This window comes from Lissotriton vulgaris, chromosome 8 (genome assembly GCF_964263255.1).
Source record: "Lissotriton vulgaris chromosome 8, aLisVul1.2, whole genome shotgun sequence".
Taxonomy (NCBI): domain Eukaryota; kingdom Metazoa; phylum Chordata; class Amphibia; order Caudata; family Salamandridae; genus Lissotriton; species Lissotriton vulgaris.
This window is the reverse complement of record NC_141696.1, coordinates 389,017,288-389,039,549: the sequence shown is the minus strand read 5'-3', so window position 1 is coordinate 389,039,549 and position 22,262 is coordinate 389,017,288. Positions and strand designations below refer to the sequence as shown.

Below are 22,262 nucleotides of genomic sequence, written 5' to 3'. Positions count from 1 at the left end.
TAGTCCGTCCTTTTGTAACCTCTGGTGGCAACACCCTGTTACATGTGTTGTTACTCGCTAGACTTTAGTTACAGCCTCTGAGCACTATTTTCTCAAATAGCTTTGTCCTGCCTGCTGTTTCAGGCAGGAAAAGCTCTGTCCTAATGCTTTTTTAAAGAATGTATAGCATTGGCGCCGAACGCATTTGCAATGTAATAGGTCTCGCATTTGCGAGAGTTTAAGCTATTGTCATTGTACATGACAATGCCTTTTATTTATCTGTTTTATAAAACAGATATATAAAAGGCATTTTCATTTACAATGCCAATAGCTCAAACTCTTGTAAATGCGAGACCTATTGCATTGCAAATGCATGCTCATTTTAATTATCATGACCACATCCCTTCTCTTTTCAAGAACAAATTAAGAACTTGTATAATCTCACTGCAAACAGATGTTGTACACTGTGTCTGGTCCGTGTACATAGAATATGCATCTATTCCGAAAACAATAAAAAATAGAGTCTGTATCCCAACTAAACGAAAGCCTGTATTTTTCCGCTCTAAAAAAGTTCTGAGGAATGTTTTCGGCCATCTCTTTCGTTGGGGGAAAGAACCTTGGCAAAAACTGTCTGAACCTTCTTGTGCTCCTTCATATCCCCAGTACAAAACCATCTCCCCTCCTACTCTTCAAGGACAGGAAATGGAAATAGTTATTTCCTGTCAGGTGATCATAGAGCTGTCACAGTCAGTTACAATATCACCAGCGTCGACTACTGGGTGTCTTAATGACAATCTTTTCAGGCACAAAACAGACAAGCTCTTTCAGTCCAGGCAACGTAATATTTATAAGATAACGTGCATGCCTAAAACCCCTGAACTGCGGCACGGTATTTTCCAATAATTTATGCTAAACTGTCCACCCAACATGAGGACATTTGTCCCCTTGAATCACAAAAAGCGAAGTTCATAAACAGCAAAGTACCTCAAATGGCAAAACTAAGTAGGATGCCTTCACTGTTCACCAGTCACTTCTAGCATCAATATGGTACATTTAATGTTATTTGCAAATTGGAAAGCACTTTTATAAAACAAATAACAGGAGCAGAAATACAGACAAAAACAAGCAATATATGTTAACATGTCTAAGAAGTTTATATGGGGAGGCCGAGATTTAAACCAACAAAGCCCTTCCTAATGTCCCAAAATCCTCAAGTGTCTTGCTGCTGGTGCATTACGCTGTCGAGCTATCTTCTGGCTGTAAACTCATTTCGGCTGTATTAAAGCCAAGTTTGCAATCTGCTGTCGAAAGCTGGCGTGCTAATGCATCAGCAAGGAAGACACACGAGAGGGAGAGACCTTTCTGGTCTGCCAGTGTCCAAACTAAAAGGCAGCAAATAAAAGTATAAAAGCATTTAAAGCTCTTCATGTCCGTGAGTTTCTCTGGAAATTGTACCCGAGTTTGTGTCTTTTAAGTACTATTAATCATACTACAGTCGAGTTGGACTCGAGGTTGCTGCTGCACTTAGGATTAATGGCCCATAGTCCTGGGTAGAGACAGAGCCAGGGGCCTGATGCCTAAAAAGGTTTCTCCGCTCTGTGTCTGTGAAGAAATACGTTGATCCGTAAGGGATAAGATTTACAAATATTCTTCTATGCGTAGCAGTATCTTGGGTGTGAACTGCACATGAGTTTCCAGGTCTGATTCAAAGAGCTTTCCCTGTGAGCGGTTGTGTCTTACGCCAGGTTTAGATGCTATTTAGTTGTGGAAAAATGTTTACATTGACTTAGCAATTTTTACTCCTAGAGAACTTGTGAGTAACATAGACCTAAACAAGGAAGGAGTAAGACACACCTAGTCACATGAGCTGCTTTGTGAATCAGACCAGGAAATTAATCGACAATTCACACCTAAAGCAGGAGTAAGCCAGAAACACTCAGAGAAATACGGGGTTAATATTTAGGACTATGAAACAGCGGCTATATTGAGGTATTAGAACTAATAGGTTTTTAGGGGGAAAAAAAGTCTGTTTATATCAAAAGCTTTGCGGTATCTACCTGCAGGTACATTTACAAATGGGCTAGTGGTGGAACTTTTCCCGTTGCTACCTTGTTCCTGCTCTGGACGTCGGGTCAGGCCGGCGTCCTCAGATGACGAGACAGAATCGGGATCTGCAAGAAACAAACCAGGGATTGGTAACTTAGTCAACCAACAAGATCAAACTTTATCAACTTCACGAGACCCGCGATGCACTCAAATCTTTGAAAAGAAGGTGATTAATGCTCATTGGACACAGAGAGACACAACTTTACTCCCTACAGAAAGCCACTCCCGATGCTTCGTTTCAACGGGGCAAAGCTGGGACTGGCTGACAAGGCAGGTCTTAATCAGAAAAATGATTCAGTTTTGGCTGCACAATAGGTTGTCTATATATAGCAGGACAATGGATGAGGGCTTCGTCTGCACAACAGGAAATGGATTAGGCAGTTAACAAGCGAGAGAACACAGCCCTACTGTTGTAGACCAGCAACTACATTCTAGTACCTGTGGTTCTGCCTTTTCCCTTCTCATTGAGGAGCGGACCTCAAAAATAGACTAGGACTGGAGAGGAGAGCCAGGCACAAGATCATAGAATGGACAGCTACACTGGGGAGTGGGTTGTGCAAATTACAATTCTGACGATGTCACATCTGATGTGACTACCAGGATGCACTGTGCTAAAGGGTGGAGGGGTATATTTCAGCTTCTTGCCATATTTCGATGCTGTTGTGACTTTACACTGATCGGTTCATGTTTTATCGCTTAGAGCATTTACATTTTTTTTATTTATCCTACCATCTATGTATTTTCTGAACATTAACAACACATCTGTTTAAGAGAGCAACGGAGAACACATAACGCAATACTTTTTAAAATAGACAAATATTACATCTAGTGGTTCTGGCGGCATTCAAACAGCACAAGGCTGAAGGCCAAGTGGTTTGTAAAGGTCCCTGGAATCCCAAGAAGGCACTATAGGACCATATGACACGTTACCCTTTATGTGCTTTTATATAACATGTTTCTTTTGGGGTAGTTAGCATCAAAATGATGTTCTCTTCATGGTGCTGCAAACAACGGGCACTGACTGTAATTAAAATATTTAGTTTGGAACTTTCATGAATAAATTGGTGATACAACAATAAACAATGGCGTGGGCCAGTGTATTTATGCAATTCTGTCGCTGTGGCATTCACTGCATGGTTACAGAACTAACCCATTAGCCACATAAAATGCAAATTTCAACAAAAATGTTGTTTCTAGCTCAAATGGGTGAAAATAATATTGACAGAAAATGAGCTGCATAATTACCTTTTTTTCTTGCTTCATAATTTAGAAAACCTTCCTACATAATTTGGTCTTCCACTGGCACATAACTTTGGGCCAGATGTACGACCAGCAAAATTACGCCTTGCAAATTGCGACTCTTTGCGAGTTGCAATTTGCGAGGTACAATTTGTCATGTACAACAGTGTGTTTAACACTGTTTGCAATTCCCAATGGGGTCGCAAATTGCGAGGCTCATTAATATTAACGTGCCTCTCGCAATTTGCGAGCCCATTGAGAATGACAGGCCCTCCCAGGTATGGTGGCCTGTTGGGCTCAGCAGACTACCAAGTCTAGGACTGCTTTTAAATAAAGCAGTTTTTTTAACGCAGCCCGTCTGTTTTCCTTAAAGGAAAACTGGATGCATTTAAAAAAAAAAAAAACGTTTTTGTTTTATTTTTTAAGGCAGGTAGTGGCCCCTGGGTCCCACTTATCTCAATGTCACGAAAGCGTTGAATCAGGATAGGGTGGAAGACCGTATCAAAGGCTGCTAAAAGATCAAGAAGCAGCAAAGCCACTTTCTTCCCGCTATCCACGGACAATTTAATAGTATCGGAGACCTCGACCAGCCCGGATTCAGTGCTGTGTCCAGGGCGAAAGCCCGATTATGATGGAAGTAGCAACTGGTTGGCATCAAGATAGCTGGAAAGTTGGGTGTTAGTAGAAATGGCAAAGGACTTTCTTTCTTTCTAGCTTGGCGTGGCTAGCAGTGTGCTAATCCTATGCTTAAAAACTTTGCTAGAAAAACAGACATTTGAGGTGAGCAGATCCAGAGTGTCTCCTTTGTTGCTGTGTTGTAGGGTACTCTATACAGCAGCTGCTCGCCACCTAAACTTGGGAACTATCCACAGTTCTCTGCTTGATTTTTTATCATTATTATTTAGCACTCTAACCCTGAAAGGGTATTGTTTTGACTTGTACTGGATGCTCCCTTGCGTCTGGACAAAGCTAAACCTCTCTGAAGAGCTGTAATTTTAGTGAAACATGTCACGGGTTGCTTTTATTAATTCCAGGTTGGCTTGGACGGTATTTTACCAATCTTAATACTGTGCCTGGAGTGGTAAGAGGCTTTTGTCAATGTACAACTCGGAATGGATGGCACTGTGCTAAAACTGCTAAATACTTTGTTCTTTTTTTGTATATATATATATATATATATATATATATATATATATATATATATATATATATATATATATATATATATATATATATATATATATATATATATATATATCAAAACAAAACCCTATTTATATATATATGTGAGAACAATTAACTAGATTAAGCTGCATGCACATTATGATGGTGCTTATTGTCACAGGATATTTGTTTGTCTATTTGTTCACAGAACATTAAAGCCCTCAAATGCCTCAAAATATATTAGAATTGATCTGAATAAGTGAGGGGCTACAGAATCATAATTGGAACAAGAAAAGCAAAAGCTTCAATGTAAAGAATCCTCAGAGAGTAAATAAATACTTGATAAGGCGAGATGAGGAAACAGGATGGTTAGATGAGGGGCGGCAGTGTCCATTTTACTTAGTATTGTTTAAAACTCAATGAAACCTAAACCCACCCTTGTATATATACACACCAAATCCAGATCTTAACTCAAGCCAAACATCCCAATTCGATTAGTGCAGAGAAGAGAGTTCATTTCAACAACATCTCAATTCACTGCCAGGATTCCACTCATATTTTGCAATTCAATCAACTGATAATCCTATGTGTTGTACACAACCGCAACCAGTACATTGGCTGCCAACTCCATATTCTACTCATCATGTTGTAGGAATTTAAGATTTGAGTTACACTGAGGGTGGTGGATATTCTGGCTGTCTGAAACACAAGCACACAAGGCAAACAATTACATAAATTTCTAAAACCTTTGAAAGAAGGCGTCACAGTTACAGGAGTGGCGATCCTACCATAGCAAACTAAAAATCCATGGGCAGAGGGTAACTGTTTTCTTGACAGTGCCAGTTTTTGTCCATAAAAAGTCAAATTTTTCTACAGAATTGCAGACCAACAAACTCGGATCAACTTCTGGTTTGGGTAAATATGCCTATTTTATACGTTTTCGCAGGTCACCATGCCGTTTTCTGGTCCCTTCTGAATATTCATCGGATTTGACAAACCACTCCAATGTATGCTTGAATTAAAGAAACTTTCCTGCTCACACTATACTCCACAAAGACAGGTGTTTGAGCCCTGAAGAAGTCTCATCTTATGAGACGAAACGCGCTGGCTAAGAAAAAGAAAATCTGCTGTGAATTGGACCATTTTTTTCTACTGTTGAAAAACATAATAAAGAATTGAAAATACACGACTATCAAGTTCGGACCTGTTCATTTGAAATGGACTTTATTGATTGAAGGACACTAACTATTATTGAAAATATTTGTTGATGGGTGCTGATTCCACAGTCTATGTTTTGTATTTGGACTTTGTCCTTAAAGGAACAGATAGGGTTGTGTTCCTTGGTTTCCCAAGCACCATCACACCATTTATAAGTCACAGGCCATAACAGGTGCAGGTTCTTTGCCTCAACCCTTCTTTTGCTAGTGTGCCTATTTTATACTACTTCGAAAATCAGGAGCTTTAAAATATGCGTATTATTGGTCTCCACATTTTCTCTATGCACCTCATGAAATTGCCGAAATCATGAAAACATATTTTGCAACACTAGGAAAATGCAAAGTAGTCAGAATTCTACATCTTCCACCTCCGCAGAAGTGATCATCTTTTGAGGGGATGAGATTTTGTTAGCTTAATTTTGTTTTTTTGCAGATGGCAACTTGAGGTTTCTGATTTCCAGGCCCTAAGTACAGTTCAAAATAGCGACATGGGACAGTTTTCATGGGCAATATAACTTGTTTATTTTTGCGCTACAGTAGACGTTTTTCCAATTTATTTGCGCTATATAACACTGAGATATATATACGATACAAATGTCTTTCTTCACTTATTTCAAAACATATCAACTGCGTCACTTCATGACACGTAAACAAGGCTGGTGCACTCATATGTGATTAGTCACCATTCCTGAGAAAGGTGTGTCTGCCTCAGACACGACACTGTGTAAAGAAACACTCCCTACTATTACTTTACATTGAACTTTTGCTTGAAAACTGTCTCTAAAACGTGAGTATTTCCTTGTGAACGTCTATAAACCCATGGATTCGGCCTGCTTCTTAGAAGGAAGACAGGTGAGGCGGATATGTGCAGTATGTACATTTTTAAAGTGTACCTATCTTCCCTGCTGAAAAGAATAAGAAAGGAATGTCAGCCGAAAACTTGATGAAGATATCAGACAAGCCACCCTCGACTTCTAGATCTAAATAGACCTGCTGGGTACTGAACTTCACGAAAAAATGCAAATAGGCCATTTTACCTTGCCCAACCTTCATTCGAATCTTCATAGCTTTTGTCAGGCACACCCCTCCTTCCTGGTTGTCCACACCTTCAAAAGACCCATTCGATGTAGCTGCAAAACAAAAAAACAGTTCTTAATTTCAAAATGATCTTGCTCCCTTCGGTACTTTTTCCAACCCTCCAGATAATACTAGATAACAGTCAAAGAGAAAAACTGTAATGAATGCTGGTGTGATAGTAACATACTCAAATAGCTATTTCTCCTCAAGCAATTTACAATTGGGAAAACAGGCCTTAACAAATGGAAAAACCTAGTCCAAAAGACTGCAGAATACATTAAATTGGCTCAACTTAGCAACGTCCTGATGATTAGAATCCACAATAAATAGTTCCTAAGATAAATATTACACAAAAAACATATACCAAATGCTTAGTCTCAAGTTTTGAAAGATGCATTCCATGCTCATAATACCTAAAAACTTTCTCAATGGAAACTTTCCTCAAAGGGTAGGAGAACAAATGTGGCAGGCATCTGAAAGGAAAGAGAGAAAGCCTACTTTGTCTGAGAGCAGGAATTACCTACTAGTGTTTTCTGGTTGATATCTGCCAAGGATTTACTCGAGGAGAAAATAACAAAAGTTCAGTGGAAGAATCTTGCGACCTCTGACCATCAATATGCCACAAACAGACTGGATGCACAGCCTCCAATGTATTCCAATGGGAACTGGAGGCACTAGCAGTTACTTGCCAGGTATCCAAAGAGTATGTATGGGTATGAAATGGGCCAACATGCATCTTAGGTTATGGTTAATAATTCTAGTATTCGAGCACACTACACTGTCATGGATGACATTTTGAAAGTCATTACCAAGCAACCAAATGAAGGTCTTCTGAAGCTACAACATTAATTTGCTTTTTTTTGTTTTTTAACTTTTTTGCTAAGTTGTGGTCTTTTATAGATATATGCCCTTAGATCTTACCGGTTTGGCAGTTTTAATAAACATCTGCATAAATATAAAGATATTTTCAGTTTCTCATCTACACATTTACTGTTGGCTGAGTTCATAAACAATTTTCCCAGTCTGTTATATCCAAAATCCCATATTTCAGTTTAATTTGGGTCAGTTCAGACTAAGTTAGGGACACCTTTAAAGGGGCTTGGACATATGCAAAATAAAAATAAAAATAGCCACCATCGTAACAAGCAAGCTATTGCAGTCTTCTTTAAAGTAGTGCATGTGGTATACCTACAACGCGCCAAGAAAAAATTAGTAGGATTCAGTGACATGGCATTCGAAAAGCTTGCCTTATTTCAACGGATGATGCAAATGTGATTCCTTTTTGCTTAATAAAAAGTCAGAAAACCCTAAAAACAGGAAGATGCCCACAGCCCTTAAACACTGGGAATACCCGTTGAATGTATACACTGTTCACATAAAGTATTAAAAAATGCATATATTGTCACAAATCAAGGTACACGGTTGATGTTCGAATTCTGATCCTGTTCCTTATGTTGCTATCACAGAATATTTTACAAACATTCCACTGAAAACGTCTGCATCATCAGAAAGCAGCGCTTTACGTGCATTGCTACTAAACCGCAGCCTCTCCAGTCGATGTTGCTCGAGGGTAAACTACTGAGAATTAGATAGCCAGGCCAGGGGGATTACTGCCTAAAGAAAACAGAACATTTTAAAGGCACATAGCCCATCACATACTTTACAGCCGATTTTACTTACAGACAGAACTCCACAAGCCTGTGCATAAAACCTCAGCCCAAAACAAACAAGATGGCGGACTTTGCTATCTTTAGCCAACACTGTCCGCATGACTATATGCAACTTATCAAGCAATGTCCTGTATAAAACCTGCCCTGCTGGGGCAAGTGTAAATCGCAGTAAACAAGGCCCTCCTGCTGCACAGTGTGTGTGTGCGTGCATTGTATTGCAGGGGATGCGTGCATGAAGTAACCAGGGACCTTGAGCAACACCTGGCAGGAAGATTAACAACGACGACACGTTCGCATGCAGCAAGATGACACAAAACCCACTGTGCTTTCTCTTTGTCGTGACTTTCCTGTGCTCTTTGTGTGCCCTATGCAGCAGGGATTTTAGACCACCTACGGCCGAGAAAAAGCAACACCTAAAGCCAAACGTAGAATCTATTTTAAATCCCCTTTGGGTGACTCGGATTAGATTGTGTACGCTTCGTTCTCGTGTTTCCCCGTCTCCTCTGCAGGGGCTGAACTCATTACTGAGCCATTCTCCGGCTCGTCTTTCATTCTTCGGTCCAGGCTCATCAAGTACACTGTTTTAAAGTAGGCCTTTGCCTCTTCCAATTCATCGCGAGCGGAGCCGGGCACCTCACACCGTCCAAATAATAAAAAGAGCTCTTCTCAAAGTTCTTAAGAGGGGTTCTGCCGCCATTTTGTTGTGCGGTTGCACAAGGCAGATGCAGAGGGCAATCAAAAAGAATAAGGCCCTGTGTACAGAAAGGATGATACCTGGGGGAAGAGGCATCTAGAAACGGACAGTGCCGATTTTTCCAGATCAATGAAATAGTATTACACCACGGCGCATGCTGCTAGAGGAAGGGTGGGCGTCACGCTCGGCTGCTATGATGAAAGGTCTGCGTGCTGTCGATGCTGCTCTTTAAACACAATGGGGGGTTCTGTGTGCACTGCAGATGTCTGTCTGCAAACTTCAAGTCACAGGTGTGCACGTCGTCGAGTCTGTCTCAGGTGGGCATATTACCAACGTCAATAAAACGAGTACTTACTTCTGTGCTGAGTAGTACACATACTTATTCAAGCGCCAAGAAAGTTTATTACAGGGCCAGCACTTTATGGAATATGTTGCAGTCATTCTGCAAGCTGGGCTTCAGTTGAAGTTATTGCAGATTCTGACGATCCGCTTCGATCAGAGAAAATAGCTAAGAGCCTACAAGCAACTAATTCATGAGCATAGCTCATTGCACCTTCTTTTTCATGTCACTTTTCTTTACTTCCAAAAATCCTAGTAAATCCTCCGGGCTGCTTTGTTGACATCCCACCCACATTTCCTACCATGCCTCAATGTAAATAGATGTAAAGTAAGGGAACTGTTGATTGCTCTCCAGCACCTCCTAGTGGTCAGCACTAATTCAAAAGGAGTAGCCATACTATTTGCTTGGCGAATTCTCGAGAACAGCTTCTCAACCGCCCCGTTTCTGGTCGTAAACCATCGGTGAGAAGAACTCGAGCAGAGAGCCCAAGATAAGGGGGCATCTAACAAGTGGCACCTCGCTACCAGCCATGCAGAATAATGGAGACGTATGCTGTTCCTTTGTAGAGGAAAGAAAAACAAATCAATAACACCATTCAGTCCTGGACATAAATCAAAGGTGTCTGTTAGAAGAGCTTTTTTACGACCTCTCTGCAAAAATGTGCAGGCACAAGGACAACCGCATGTGGGGGAGAGGAGGGAGGAATAAAACAGTAAATAGAAACATTATGATGTGTTCGAGATAATAAAGACTGGTGCGGTGGAAACCTTAGCTGCGTGCATCATGGCCACTGTGCTAGACCATATTTGTAGGCACTTTTAATATGGTGGTTTTACCCTCAAAACATTCGATGCAGGTATGGAAAGCCATTACCGCGAAGATAAGAGGAAGCATTCTACCACCTTTTCTTCTTCCGTCTGATTGTCGATATCTTGAGGTTTTGTTCTATATGGACTATACCTGGGACATTATTCCAAATTCTCTACACCCCAATTTTAATTCATGCATCACAAACCCTTGCACGCTGTGATCCTGGGCAAATGTGATCATCTCCTGACACCCCAATTCTCCTATCTTCCAAAATTGTGAGCACTTAGAAACCAGCTAACCGCTGATTTGCAACTCAACATAAATGAGAGGATACCTATACATACATGTGACCTAATACTTAACTAAATTGAAAATACAGGGCTGCACACATACTTAAGTCAGTTGGACTCACCTAACGACAAAATACATTGATCAATTGCAAACGTCCTTCAAGCTTGATCTAACAAGCACTTGCACTATGGATGTTGGAGGAAATCCTATTTTCCAGCACCTAGAGGTAGTTTATTCTCAAGTGGACACTATACTGTTCATCCTGCTTACTGAAAAAGGAAGCAGTTTTTCTCTCCTCAACTTGACAACCACTTTACTGTCCCCTAAACGTTCCAGGCTGTGGAATAAACCCTCTAGAAATGAGGACAGCTCTGAAAGATGTAGACTCTTAAAATATTAAAATTCGTCGCACGTCGGCCCCCTGTACTGACTGTCCCGCCACAATGGCAGGATTTGTCAGACATTCAACAATAACATTGACTGCTCTTAATGGCCAATCTATGTCTTTAACTTCCTGCAGCACTAAATGCTCAGGCCGTAGACATTGCATATTCAATATCTCGTCTTACTCGTGCCAATTCTTTGCAGAGCAGGCTTTTAGCTATGGTGTACTTTTAATGGACGTATTTATGCTTTAACTGTGGTTTTGCAAACCAGCCAAAGAACTTTTACAGTCTAGTATTCTTTTTTACTTAGGTTCACCTTCAAAACAGACAATAATGAACATGTTGATGAAATCTCAAACCGTCCGCAGGCACATTCCACATCAAGCTTTGTCCAAAGGTGCCAATAAATTCCATTGATGGTATCTCCGGCCCATAGACCTACATGAAGCAAAGGATGGCGGCTTCAACGTGGAAGAGGATGCCTCTGAAACAAGGGGCCGAAAGTCAATGCACCTACTCACAATCTGCAGAGACTAATTGACTAAAGTCAAATATGCCAGCTTCAGGGCTGCAATTGTCGCTGTGACAGATTGATCAATAGGAGCCCTTGGACCCATCTCGATCATAAATATTTAATTTCATGCAGCTTCAAGAGCAGCCCTCTACATGAACCTCACCCCTGCCTCTCGCAGATTACCCTATGCCTCGTCTAAAAGCTTTCATGACAGAGAAAACTTTTCTTAGTCATGCTTCGGCAGATCATTGTGACCACTCTAATGAAATAACAACATTAATTTCCTGCAATTTAAAGTGGAATTAATATTCTGAATTCTGTGTTTTTCTAAACGCCTTGCCAAAAACCCATAAAAGGCTTTGTCAACGTGTTAAAATGGAATGTGTAATTTCTAATGCCTACGGCTGAAAGCTGTTACTGCTTTAAAAGCATTTGCTCCAATTATTTTACCATTTGCTTGTGGATTTTGTTGTCCTAGAAACAAAGTGGCACAGATTTGTATTTTTTTTTTTATTGGACTTCACTTAAACGGGGAGGTACACAAGACGGAGAACCTTTGGGAAGCAGCATTCTAGTTCTCCAAAGCCCAACAGAAATGGTGGAAATCAGGAATAGACATATGTTTTGTTCTGCACAAATTAAGCGAATAGCTTGATTTACCTCTGTGGACAAGTACTCACAACTCTTATTTAAGATTTAAATTTGTGAGTGTTTTTGTTCATTCCCTTTCAATTTCAAAGTCCTAAATGGCTATGTTACCCTTCACATTTCAAACGGAATCAAGTATTTTTAACATGGCAAATGTATATTATGTAGTAAAAGAAAGTTGAACATATCTATTTGCACGTTTCTTTTATTACTGACTTGCCGTGATAATAAGAAGGGCTAGAAGTTGTTATAAAAGTTTGGAATGCAATATGTTTATTCTCCAGGCCCACTAGCACACTATGGGTAAAATATTATCATGTGTGTGACCTCATTAATGGCATCAAAATAGAACACCCCTCCTCTTAAAAAAACGACGGGTGTTAGCAGCATTCAACATAATTCCAAGTAACATTCGGAAGCAGAACATTCTCATATACTTTTGCCTACTTGGCAACCATCTGTTGTTTTCCATAGACTTCACTGGCCATTCTTGTCGCCTACCCGATGTCCCGATTACTTACCAGTAATGACTGAGCGATACCCGCAGAAGAATGCACATCCATACAGCATTTCTATAGGTATATCAGGTCTTTTACAACCCGCTTTTGTGACATTCATTGAGTTGCACCACTAACATTGTGAAGATATAAATGCCTTTATGTAGTAAGTTACTATGTACAATACATGGATCAATAGTAATATTCTTGTTGGAACCTGTGAGGGGCTGAATATTTCTCATAAGAAATTATGGAAATGCTACTCTACAAAACTGACACAAAGTAGAATAAAGGAATTGGTCTAATAATGTTCACTAACTATTTCTTTTTAACCTCTATTCTATACTGAGATACCTACTCTTAATGAAATTGCCGCTAGTCTCCAAGATGCATAATGTCACTCTAGGTAAATAAATAATATAAACCACTGGCAGAACAGCAAACAGACACCTCATACATAGCATCACAAACCATAGCCTGAAAAGGGCTGTGGATGTGAATGACATAAAAGAGACCTTCATACTGGCAGAGTCCGGCACCATAGGGAAGGCATTCAAACAGAAGGCTGCAGACAAGGCCACAGAGATAAGAAATACCAGAAAGAAGGCTGACATTTAGCATACTGGCATTTTTATATATACTTCCTCTTAAGACAAACCAACCAAATACAGTACTTTATAACAAAGCCCCACACAACAGTAACATTAAAACACATCAGTTTTAAGAACCCTCCGTGTCAAATTACATTGAAAGGAGCCAGCAATGACAAGAACATTCTGGGCAGGAAAGACAATAAAGCAGGCTATGCCAGCTTCTGGTGATCTAACTGTGGAGCCCCACAGGAAAATTCCCCGAACCAGCCGGCGGCTCAGCAGGAGCCCACCCGCTGACCAATCCAAGTTGTGAAATGGCAAAAACCCTTTTATGGGTTCCAAAAGAAACGAGCACCACTCCAAACAGTCCCTCGCGTCACCTAACCAGAAGCCACACTGAAGACACCCAGCACTCATCCAGAATTAAGATGTCGACCTACTGCAACGGAAACTCAGGCCACAGACCGAATAGAACACAGTCACAAGCCTTATTATGGGCCTATTGTTTCTAAGGTAGACAGACAGAACAGGTGGTATGGCAGATATGGGCCTCATCGGTAGGCTTTAATTTGCAACAATATGATCAAGCTGTAGATGATGCTTACAATCATAACTGATGACACTTCATCTTCACAATCAGCTGCTAGTGTTCCCCCAGTAAATTGTATTGACAAGATGATTATCACAGCTAAGACCATTATCTGTTGTTAGGGACTTGATTTGGGGTGATGTAAATAAAATATAAATCAGCCATTTTACAAAAGGCACCAGTGTGCAATGTAAATAAGATTTTACTCATGTAGTTTTCTCCAACCTAAAACGCTTATTAACTATTTGGAGCACGTGCGTATAGACAAGATCATTTTGGGGGAAGTTTTGCATTGTTACTTTAGTGCAACTTTAATAAGATTTGTTTTCCTTGTTTGATGTAAAACAGTTTTAGCTATAAACTGTGCATGAGGTAGCAGTGTATTCAGCTCGTATGTTAAGCTGGTGTTTTTTGTTGTTTTTCTGATAAATTAATGGGAATTTTTTTATTCTGTTACTTTGTTCAAACATGTCTGTCTACATGTGAATGCAAATAAAAATTAAGAATTGAACGCAATTTCCTCTTGACTCACTAAGTTATTGGCCCACGAGTCGAAAGAAGGAGCTTTCTGGGCACTAGAGTCAATAGTGACATAATAATCCCACTCTTACTTGAACACAAAAGGTTTGGTCGCCAGGGGCAACCTACACTGCCTTTATAGCAAGTCTTGCTGCCAGTGTCAGGGAGAATATGGGAATCCAGTGGCTCCCAGTCTCTGGTCGTTAATATTTATGCTTCGCTCAATCTGCACTTTTCCTGTTTATTGTGTGAATCCCATTAACCGTAAACGGACAAGGACACTCAATCTGCAAGTGTAATGGAAGCAGTCGGCGGGAGAGTCTTGGCTCCGAGAGTATGCGCCGTCCCAATGGAGAGGAAGTAATATTACATTTTAATATGTCTTCATCTGATCGTTATTACTCTGCCTCCCGGGAGACTAGGCTGTTTCATGGATCTTGTTCTTTTCCAACCTAGTGGGCTGGGAACATGGCTCTAATCAGATGGTGAATTAACATGCTGGGCATAAGCCGCCCTGCCTTGCAGTTCATTGACAAATAAATTAAGGAACAAAAACAAAAATAAACTAGACTTGTTTTTCGCTGAATAACAAACATTAAAATAGAGTGGAGTAGTAAAGCTTACAGCAACAGTGTTATTTCAGCATTAGCAGAAAAATGTGCAGCCCCACTGAGATGCAACACACGAGTAGGCTCTGTACTGACTTATGACATTACAATTTCCAGCTGCTGGTGAACAGCATTTATAAAGAAGGCTTTTTGTTTAAAAAAAATGTATTCCTCCAAGGTAGATGTTAGAGGACACCTTAAAACTGGACCATAACAATTCTATTCGAAGCAGACTGTAATACTGTTTATGAAGCAAAGCTGTTTTTGATCTGATGTCCGGTCGGAGGATTATCAAGCACATGACTTGTTTATTAATGTAAATCCTTTGGCGGGCAGGCGTACCCTGCAAGTATGATCCGACAGGTGGTTGCCTTTGTTTTATGTTCTCTTAATTACTGTTCCGCTCGCCTACACTAGATAAAAAAACACGTATTTAATTATTTTTTTTACTTTTTAAATTGGTTTATTTGGGTGCTAAAACAAGGCTAAGGCTTTATAATGAAAAGTTGCTTTTTGCAAAAAGAAAAAAAGTCTTTTAACCGTGTATGAGAGAACAATCAATACACTAATGTTTCTGAATTGGTTTCCTTAAAATAAAACTGTGAATTTTCACATATCTGGCAGTAAAGGCATGGGAAGGCCCATTGTGCTAAAAAACGTAGGGGCATCTAACATAGGGCCAGATCCATTCCATTCTTTCAGAGTTTCCAGGTGAGATAAATGTAAATACATTGAACTTTAAAATAATTCTTTACACCATTCACAGAATATCTGAAAAATCTGGCCTTGACCCAGCGCTACTGAACGAAAGGTGGACATCCCTACACTAAGGTAAGCACAACAGCTTTTTCCTCTCTTGGTACACTTTGGTGAGCTAGTTAACCTTTCTGGTAATTCACACCACTTCTCTTCTCAGCCGACTTTGGATTCAATCATGGTCATATCTAGCAAGCATAACACAGCGGAACAAATGGCAATACTCATCTGAGAAAATCAAAATCATACCAAAAACTGTTGGTAGCATATGTCTGTAATCTACAGAACACACGTTAGAGCAGAGTTTTATATCCAGAAAGGCTGGAACAGGCTGCTGTAAATAATTACATGCCTTTGATCCTAATTTTGTTGGTGAGATTTCATGAATTGCTCTGAAGTAATTTTAAGCGGGAAAAGAGAAGGCTGAGGTTGGAGATTTAAAAGCAAAAAACAACCACCCCCAGGACTCTGCGAGAGCTGCTTGAGACGTCTAGCCATTGAGAAAGGTCACCGGTGTGTGTCGAGCCTCTGCAGGCATGCCGCCCCTTCAGAAGGCATTTCTCTTTATTTCGCGACAAAGGCACGGCGGGTGCTTATGAATATTCCAGAGTTAAGCCTTTTTTTCAATTGTAAATGAGATAAAGACAATTTCTACGGAAGAAAGAAAAGATAACAACCGGCCAGGATCCCAGACCTTCCTCCAATAATCATCAGAACCATTTTAAGTATACTGCCATGGTCCACCATAATTATCTCGCAAGGCGCCTTGGACCGTGAAGAGCAGCAAGGAATGCTCTAAAGACTAGTGTCTTGATTTAATGAGCATGGACTGCACAGGCCACAGCTGTCTTTGTAAAACATAGGCCTTAGCCATCTTTGCCCCCAGCCAAATAACATGAGCGACAAGGACACGAGTACCTTCCAAGATTCCCGCCCAGTACGCCTGCATTTTTCTCAGGAGGATCAAAGAAGGCTGGCTGCAATAAAATGCTGTCTTCCCTGTCACTGAATGAATTCTAAAAGGCCGGCAGCTACAAGCACTTCTTCCATTCTACTGCACACTTGTAACTGCTTTAAAAAGGTGTCCAGTTTCAAAATTATGTTTTCAATGAAACATGCAAGTTATTAAAGTGGGAGTATGACTGTTGCTGTTGACAGTGTATCTAGGGAAATGCTAGGACTGGAGAACTAACTATAATAACCTATTGCAGAGGAGGGTTTATTTTAAAGTATTTCGAACTCTGGGAAGCTAAAAAATTTAATAAAAAGACTCTTATACAGACAAAACAAAAAAAACATACATCATACAAAAGAGCTGGGGTATATTTTGATTATAAACAACAACTGAAGAAGAGAGGAAAACCTTTCAGTAGATTCAACAACTAAATATATATTAACTTTTAATTCTTGCAAGCCAGCTAAAGAGCAGAAGAAAAAGTTAATAGATCGTTTCAAAATGGTAACAGAACTACCTTACTGTGGTCAACTCTCTTCAAAACACCATTTCACTTTCTGTCCCTGCTATGTACAACAGATACAATTCTCTATTCTCCCCAGTACTTTTTTGATGGGTGCCACTACTTCACCTGCTTGAAGCTGTATGCACTTTTGAACACATTTCTGTGAATAAGCTGGCTAAGCAGCTCTTGGACCTCTCATTGTTAATTGCTCTTGGGCATTTCTTCACATCTCAACTGTATTTGTGCTCTTGAAGGACTGACTGTCTTCTCTCCCTCCTTTATCTCACATGGACAGTACAGACGGAAATCATTACATGTTTCTACACAGTTTATCGAGTGCAGGTATTGCGATAGCGTTATTCTTTCTCTCAGTTGTCCTTTTAGTGACAGTGTACAGATCTGGATATAACAATCCAAGGAAAGGGTTCATCAATGTTTTTGTATGGGGGAACAACACATAACTCCTGCTGGTCAAATGTCACCAACTACAACCAATGTAGAACTTGGCACTCCCCACTGCCCTCTCACAATAAATGGAAACTTTTCTGTCATGGGACAAGTTAACTTTAAGATCACATTCCTGTTCATGTTCCACTGTTCTTCCAGTTTCGCTGATCCACAGGCATGACTCTGCCTCTTGAATCACCACATCTTAGGTGGTAATAACTTGAGGATGCTTTAAGTTTTCTTAACCCAGTCTTTGTTTTATTTCCTTGTCATCACTCCGGTATAATCTCTGCTGCAGAACGCCCAGGCTCAATGCCTAGGATGCCTGCCTTGTGTCTCAGCCTTCTGGAAGAGGGCCCGGACTAGGGGAGTAGGGGCACCAAAATTAGTCTGGAATCGCCTGGGTCTCTCCTCTCACAAATCAATAATGCTTTGATATATCTTACGGTGAGGCTGGAAGATGGAGGATGAATCCATCCTCTAGAATACATTTAAGGTGTGGGTCATCGTGGGCCTCACTGAGGGTCACTTCTCATTCGGCGAGGCCCATGGCAGGAAGGTAAAGTTGCGGCGGTATATATATATATATATATATATATATATATATATATATATATATAAGCTTGGCGCATCTTGACCTAAACCTTTCTGCTACTGATTGGACCCCGACCCCATGCCAGGGGGTACCAAGCATTTCTTTCAGAAAATCCGATCCTCCCATCCCTCTTTTATGTGAACATGAGAGATTCATCTAATTGGAAGAGGAGCAATGAGTGTTAATGTAATGTGTATAGTGCTGTAGCTAGACTGCTGTTCTAGACTATTTTCTTTTTTGGTCGTATCTCTGTACAGGAGCTCTAAAAAAAACATTGCAGAGGAAGTTTTTTATGAATAATCTCAAATTGATAAAACTGAGCATTTGATTGCTGTATTTTGTGGTTCTTTATGATTTTTCAAAGTAATGGGAGGGGGGCAGAACATCCGAATTACCTGGTTAATGTGGGAGGGGGGAGGGGGGGGGGAGGGGGGAAGGTCCAGGATTCACATAAGATTGGTCATTCTCCCCCAATCACCCCAATGAAAGACAGGTGGTTCACCTGTGTGTGAATTGATAGCAGGGTTACTGTTCTGTAACCGGGTGTCTCAGATTTTCTGGCTATTGAATATAGGTGAATATAGGTCCACGGTGATGTGTCAAAATATTATTTTTTTTTTAAAGTGAGGTTGTGAGATTTGCATTCGACTGTCATCATTTTGATTCTTAAAATGATTATGATAAAATAACACCCCTTGTTAACTGAACCATTTAAAGCTTACATTGTCTGGTTTGATAGTTTGGATAAAGACCCACTAATAACATCACAGCCTTTGGCTACAACACTAAACAATACTGAACAATGATTTCCTTGGCGAGAGCAGCACTTTTACTGAAGAAGACCCAGTGAAGTTTACATAGTCGAAACGTCAACATACTACATTGTTGACTATCATTCATTGTGGAAAAGAGATCAGAACAACCATTAAGAGTTAGAATTAGGTCATGCAGAGTTTTCTGCCAACTAGTTAGTGTTTTTTAAATTTTCTTGTATGTCACATGCACACCAAATACCACACTTATCACGGTTCACTTACATGGCACCATTTTTTTGGAGCACCTACTTGTTATCAATGTAACTATCATATTTACTAGCTTTTCCATCAATGAGTTAAACACATCCGTATAAATGTAACAGAAACTGTATCTGTTTTTTTAAATTAGTTTTGACAAGAGAGCCTAGGCATATTGCTCAATCCAACAAAATCATTGTCGAGTATTGTTTAGTTTAACACACAGATTCCCAGGAATACAGGGCTGCCACATATTTGTTCACTAGGACTACAACACTGTCAAATGCTTCACCATACTCTAAAATGTGATGTGCCAACATTGCCTGCACTTTATCTGTAGGTGTACAGAACAAATGAAAAACCCAGCAGTGGTGAATCCTGGATGCTCCTAATGACAAGCAACAACCATAGAATACTTCACTGGTCTTAAAAAGGCCTGAACCTACAGGACATATCATCTCAATGGGAAGATATTTTTGTCCTGCCATTGACCTAACAGACTCCTCAATGCCCTCCTTCCTCCCCGCTTTATAGTGAATGACTACTTGTTCTAGTAGATGCTGGCTCGCACACATGGATCACATAAATTGCCATGTAATGAGTGTAGGGAGGTGGAAAGTCTCAGGTAACGTACCTCCACAGAGTTCAGCAAGGAAATAGGATGCTTTATGTTAGGTTTTATGACACATTATCATTTGTGTTTAACCAAGAAAAAATATGTCATAATGCATGAGTCCAGATTAAATACAGAATACATACCGACTACTATTTTCATTAAAATGTGGGTAAAAAATGGCCAACTGCTTGTGAAAATAGCACTTAATGGCAAAATTCACAAACTATAGACACCCTTAAACTGAAAAGAATGCATATGTGATCGCTGAGAATATCAAAAATGCAATTGCAATGAATTCAGGTATTTTTCCATTGTCTATTAAGCAAGGTAAAGGTTTTCACAGCTTTGCCACCATTCATTCCTGGAGCTACGCTTTACACTATGCGCACTTCCTCAACCTTCTTATGCATAGTTCAAGGGCCATAACGCCTTAAAAGAGTGGTTCTTAACCTGTAGTCCGTGGGCCCCTGGGGGTCTGCCACATCTACTGAGGGGGTCCGCGACAGCGTAGAAAATTAAATATTAACAGATTAATAACTTGTTTACAAACAAAGAAGCAAAACTGCAAATTTAGAAAATTTCTGTAAATGTGAAGGATTTTGAAACTGGAGGATAAAAATTAAGTTAGGGTAAGATTGATTGGGGGAACCAGTGCAAGTTCATCAAACAGAATAAGAGTACGGACTAAGGGTGGCCTCAATTGAATATAAAAAATCTCCAACTTTCCAGTTAAAAAATGTATTTCTATATTTGTTTGTGAATTAAGTTAAATATTTCGTCTCTTGTGTGTTCGATGAAAGATTATTTCTGTTTTTGCTTATTGTTTTGCTGATCGAATCACCAAAATTGCTTCGACTAAGGTCCCTGGGTGACTTAATGTGGGTCACCGTGTTCCACTAATGATTTAGCGGGGGTCCCTTGATTACAGCAATGATTAAGTTGGGGTCCATAGAAACCAAAAAGCTAAGAAGCAAGCACTGCCTTAAGAGTCCAAAAACTTGTACTAAACCAGCTATCCATTTTAAATGAATACAGAACTACACTGGCTTCGAATACAGACAAGAATCAGGGTCAAAAATAGTACTTTGTGACGAAGTAACCCGTCTGCTAAATTCTAACCCACACTCTAACTAAACTGATTCTCAGATGTTTGAGAATGGATCGCCAATGTCTGGCCACTTCAGATGTTTTCATTTATTTCTTCTTTTATTTCTGGTCGCTGTTGACTTCAAGGAATACCATAAAACTCAATATCTGTTGTACTCCATTTCCTATAGTTTTGAGGATTAAATAATTGCGATCACTCTCCAAAAGCTACGATGAGATTCTTTTTGCAGTGTTTTTTTCTCCCATTGTTGCATGTGATGCCCCCAGTGTGCGCTAATTTATTAGTACACAAAAAAATAACAGAAAGTGTAGTTTGTGGGCATGCATGAAACTCCTGATTTCTGTTGTTTCCTAATTGATCAAAAAAAGCATCTTCATCATAACATGTAACAGGTGAAACTATGGGACATGGAAATTAATCCATACACATAAATCACGCTGTCACACTCTTCTAGACTACTGGTGATTCGAATGAATAATAACACTTTAAAAAACAAAAAACAACATTGTGTTTCTGGTAGGGAAACCTCTTCCATTGCATCTGAATTTAGTCAGAAATCCATCGCACATTTTAGCCTGATTCTCTCTTCACTTAGGCTGCTCACCATCCAACATCAACAAAATACATGTGCGATCACAGAAGACTGCTTAAAATTAAAATGTATGTTTGTTTTCATCATATGCCTGCTGGTCAACAGGCGAGAAAGTTTTCCAGGGATGAAGTCGGGCGCGATGAAGTCGGGCGCCAGAGCCATTGCTCGCTCGGCTGTCACTAATTGCATGCAATGATATTAATGACCCGATAATTGCAGAACGAGTGGCAGTGAAGTGGAAAACATCATTTTGAGGCAGAGTTCATCTCCTCGTGGCCGGGCTTCACAGCCAACCGCCTTAATGCCAACTGACAGCCTAGAATGTAGCACTAGAAAGAAGAAAACGTGCCATTTCTGGGATACTGGTCTCAATGCGCCAGACATCATTTTCTTTTGACCAGGAAGGCTCAGAAGTTCCCCCACAAATGGGTGGCAGTCAGTTTGCACTTCAGATGAACCCAGTTTCTTTGAAAAGAGGCGGCAGACATAGAGGAACATTCTAGAACAAGTTTCCGTGCATTTGCTTAAATGATAAAAGACAACAGTCTTCACCTCTTTTCGCTCTAGATGAGGCACTACAAACATGAATGTGTTGTACAACGCATATATTTTAGGAGTCCTGTAGCTCTGTATTAGGCTAATGCACAGAAGGCCCCTTGTCAGTTTCTGAAAATGCATATAGATGAAAACTGTGAACGCTATTTTCGGCCATGTTTTAAACTGCAAGTAAAACA

General features: G+C 40.1%; 1 protein-coding gene across 2 annotated transcripts in view; it reads right to left on the bottom strand.

The window, feature by feature from the left end:
• The window catches only part of EFNB2 (ephrin B2), a 58,609-nt gene that overhangs the window by 4,925 nt on the left and 31,422 nt on the right, over nt 1-22,262 (bottom strand). Inside the window, exons 3-4 of one of the 2 annotated variants that reach the window (XM_086934167.1) lie at nt 6,743-6,835; nt 2,037-2,150 (exon numbers count right to left, since the gene is read on the bottom strand). In XM_086934167.1, the coding sequence (XP_086790293.1) occupies nt 2,037-2,150; nt 6,743-6,835 (207 nt within the window). The remainder of the gene's footprint in view (nt 1-2,036; nt 2,151-6,742; nt 6,836-22,262) is intronic. The other variant, XM_086934168.1, reaches the window with a different exon arrangement.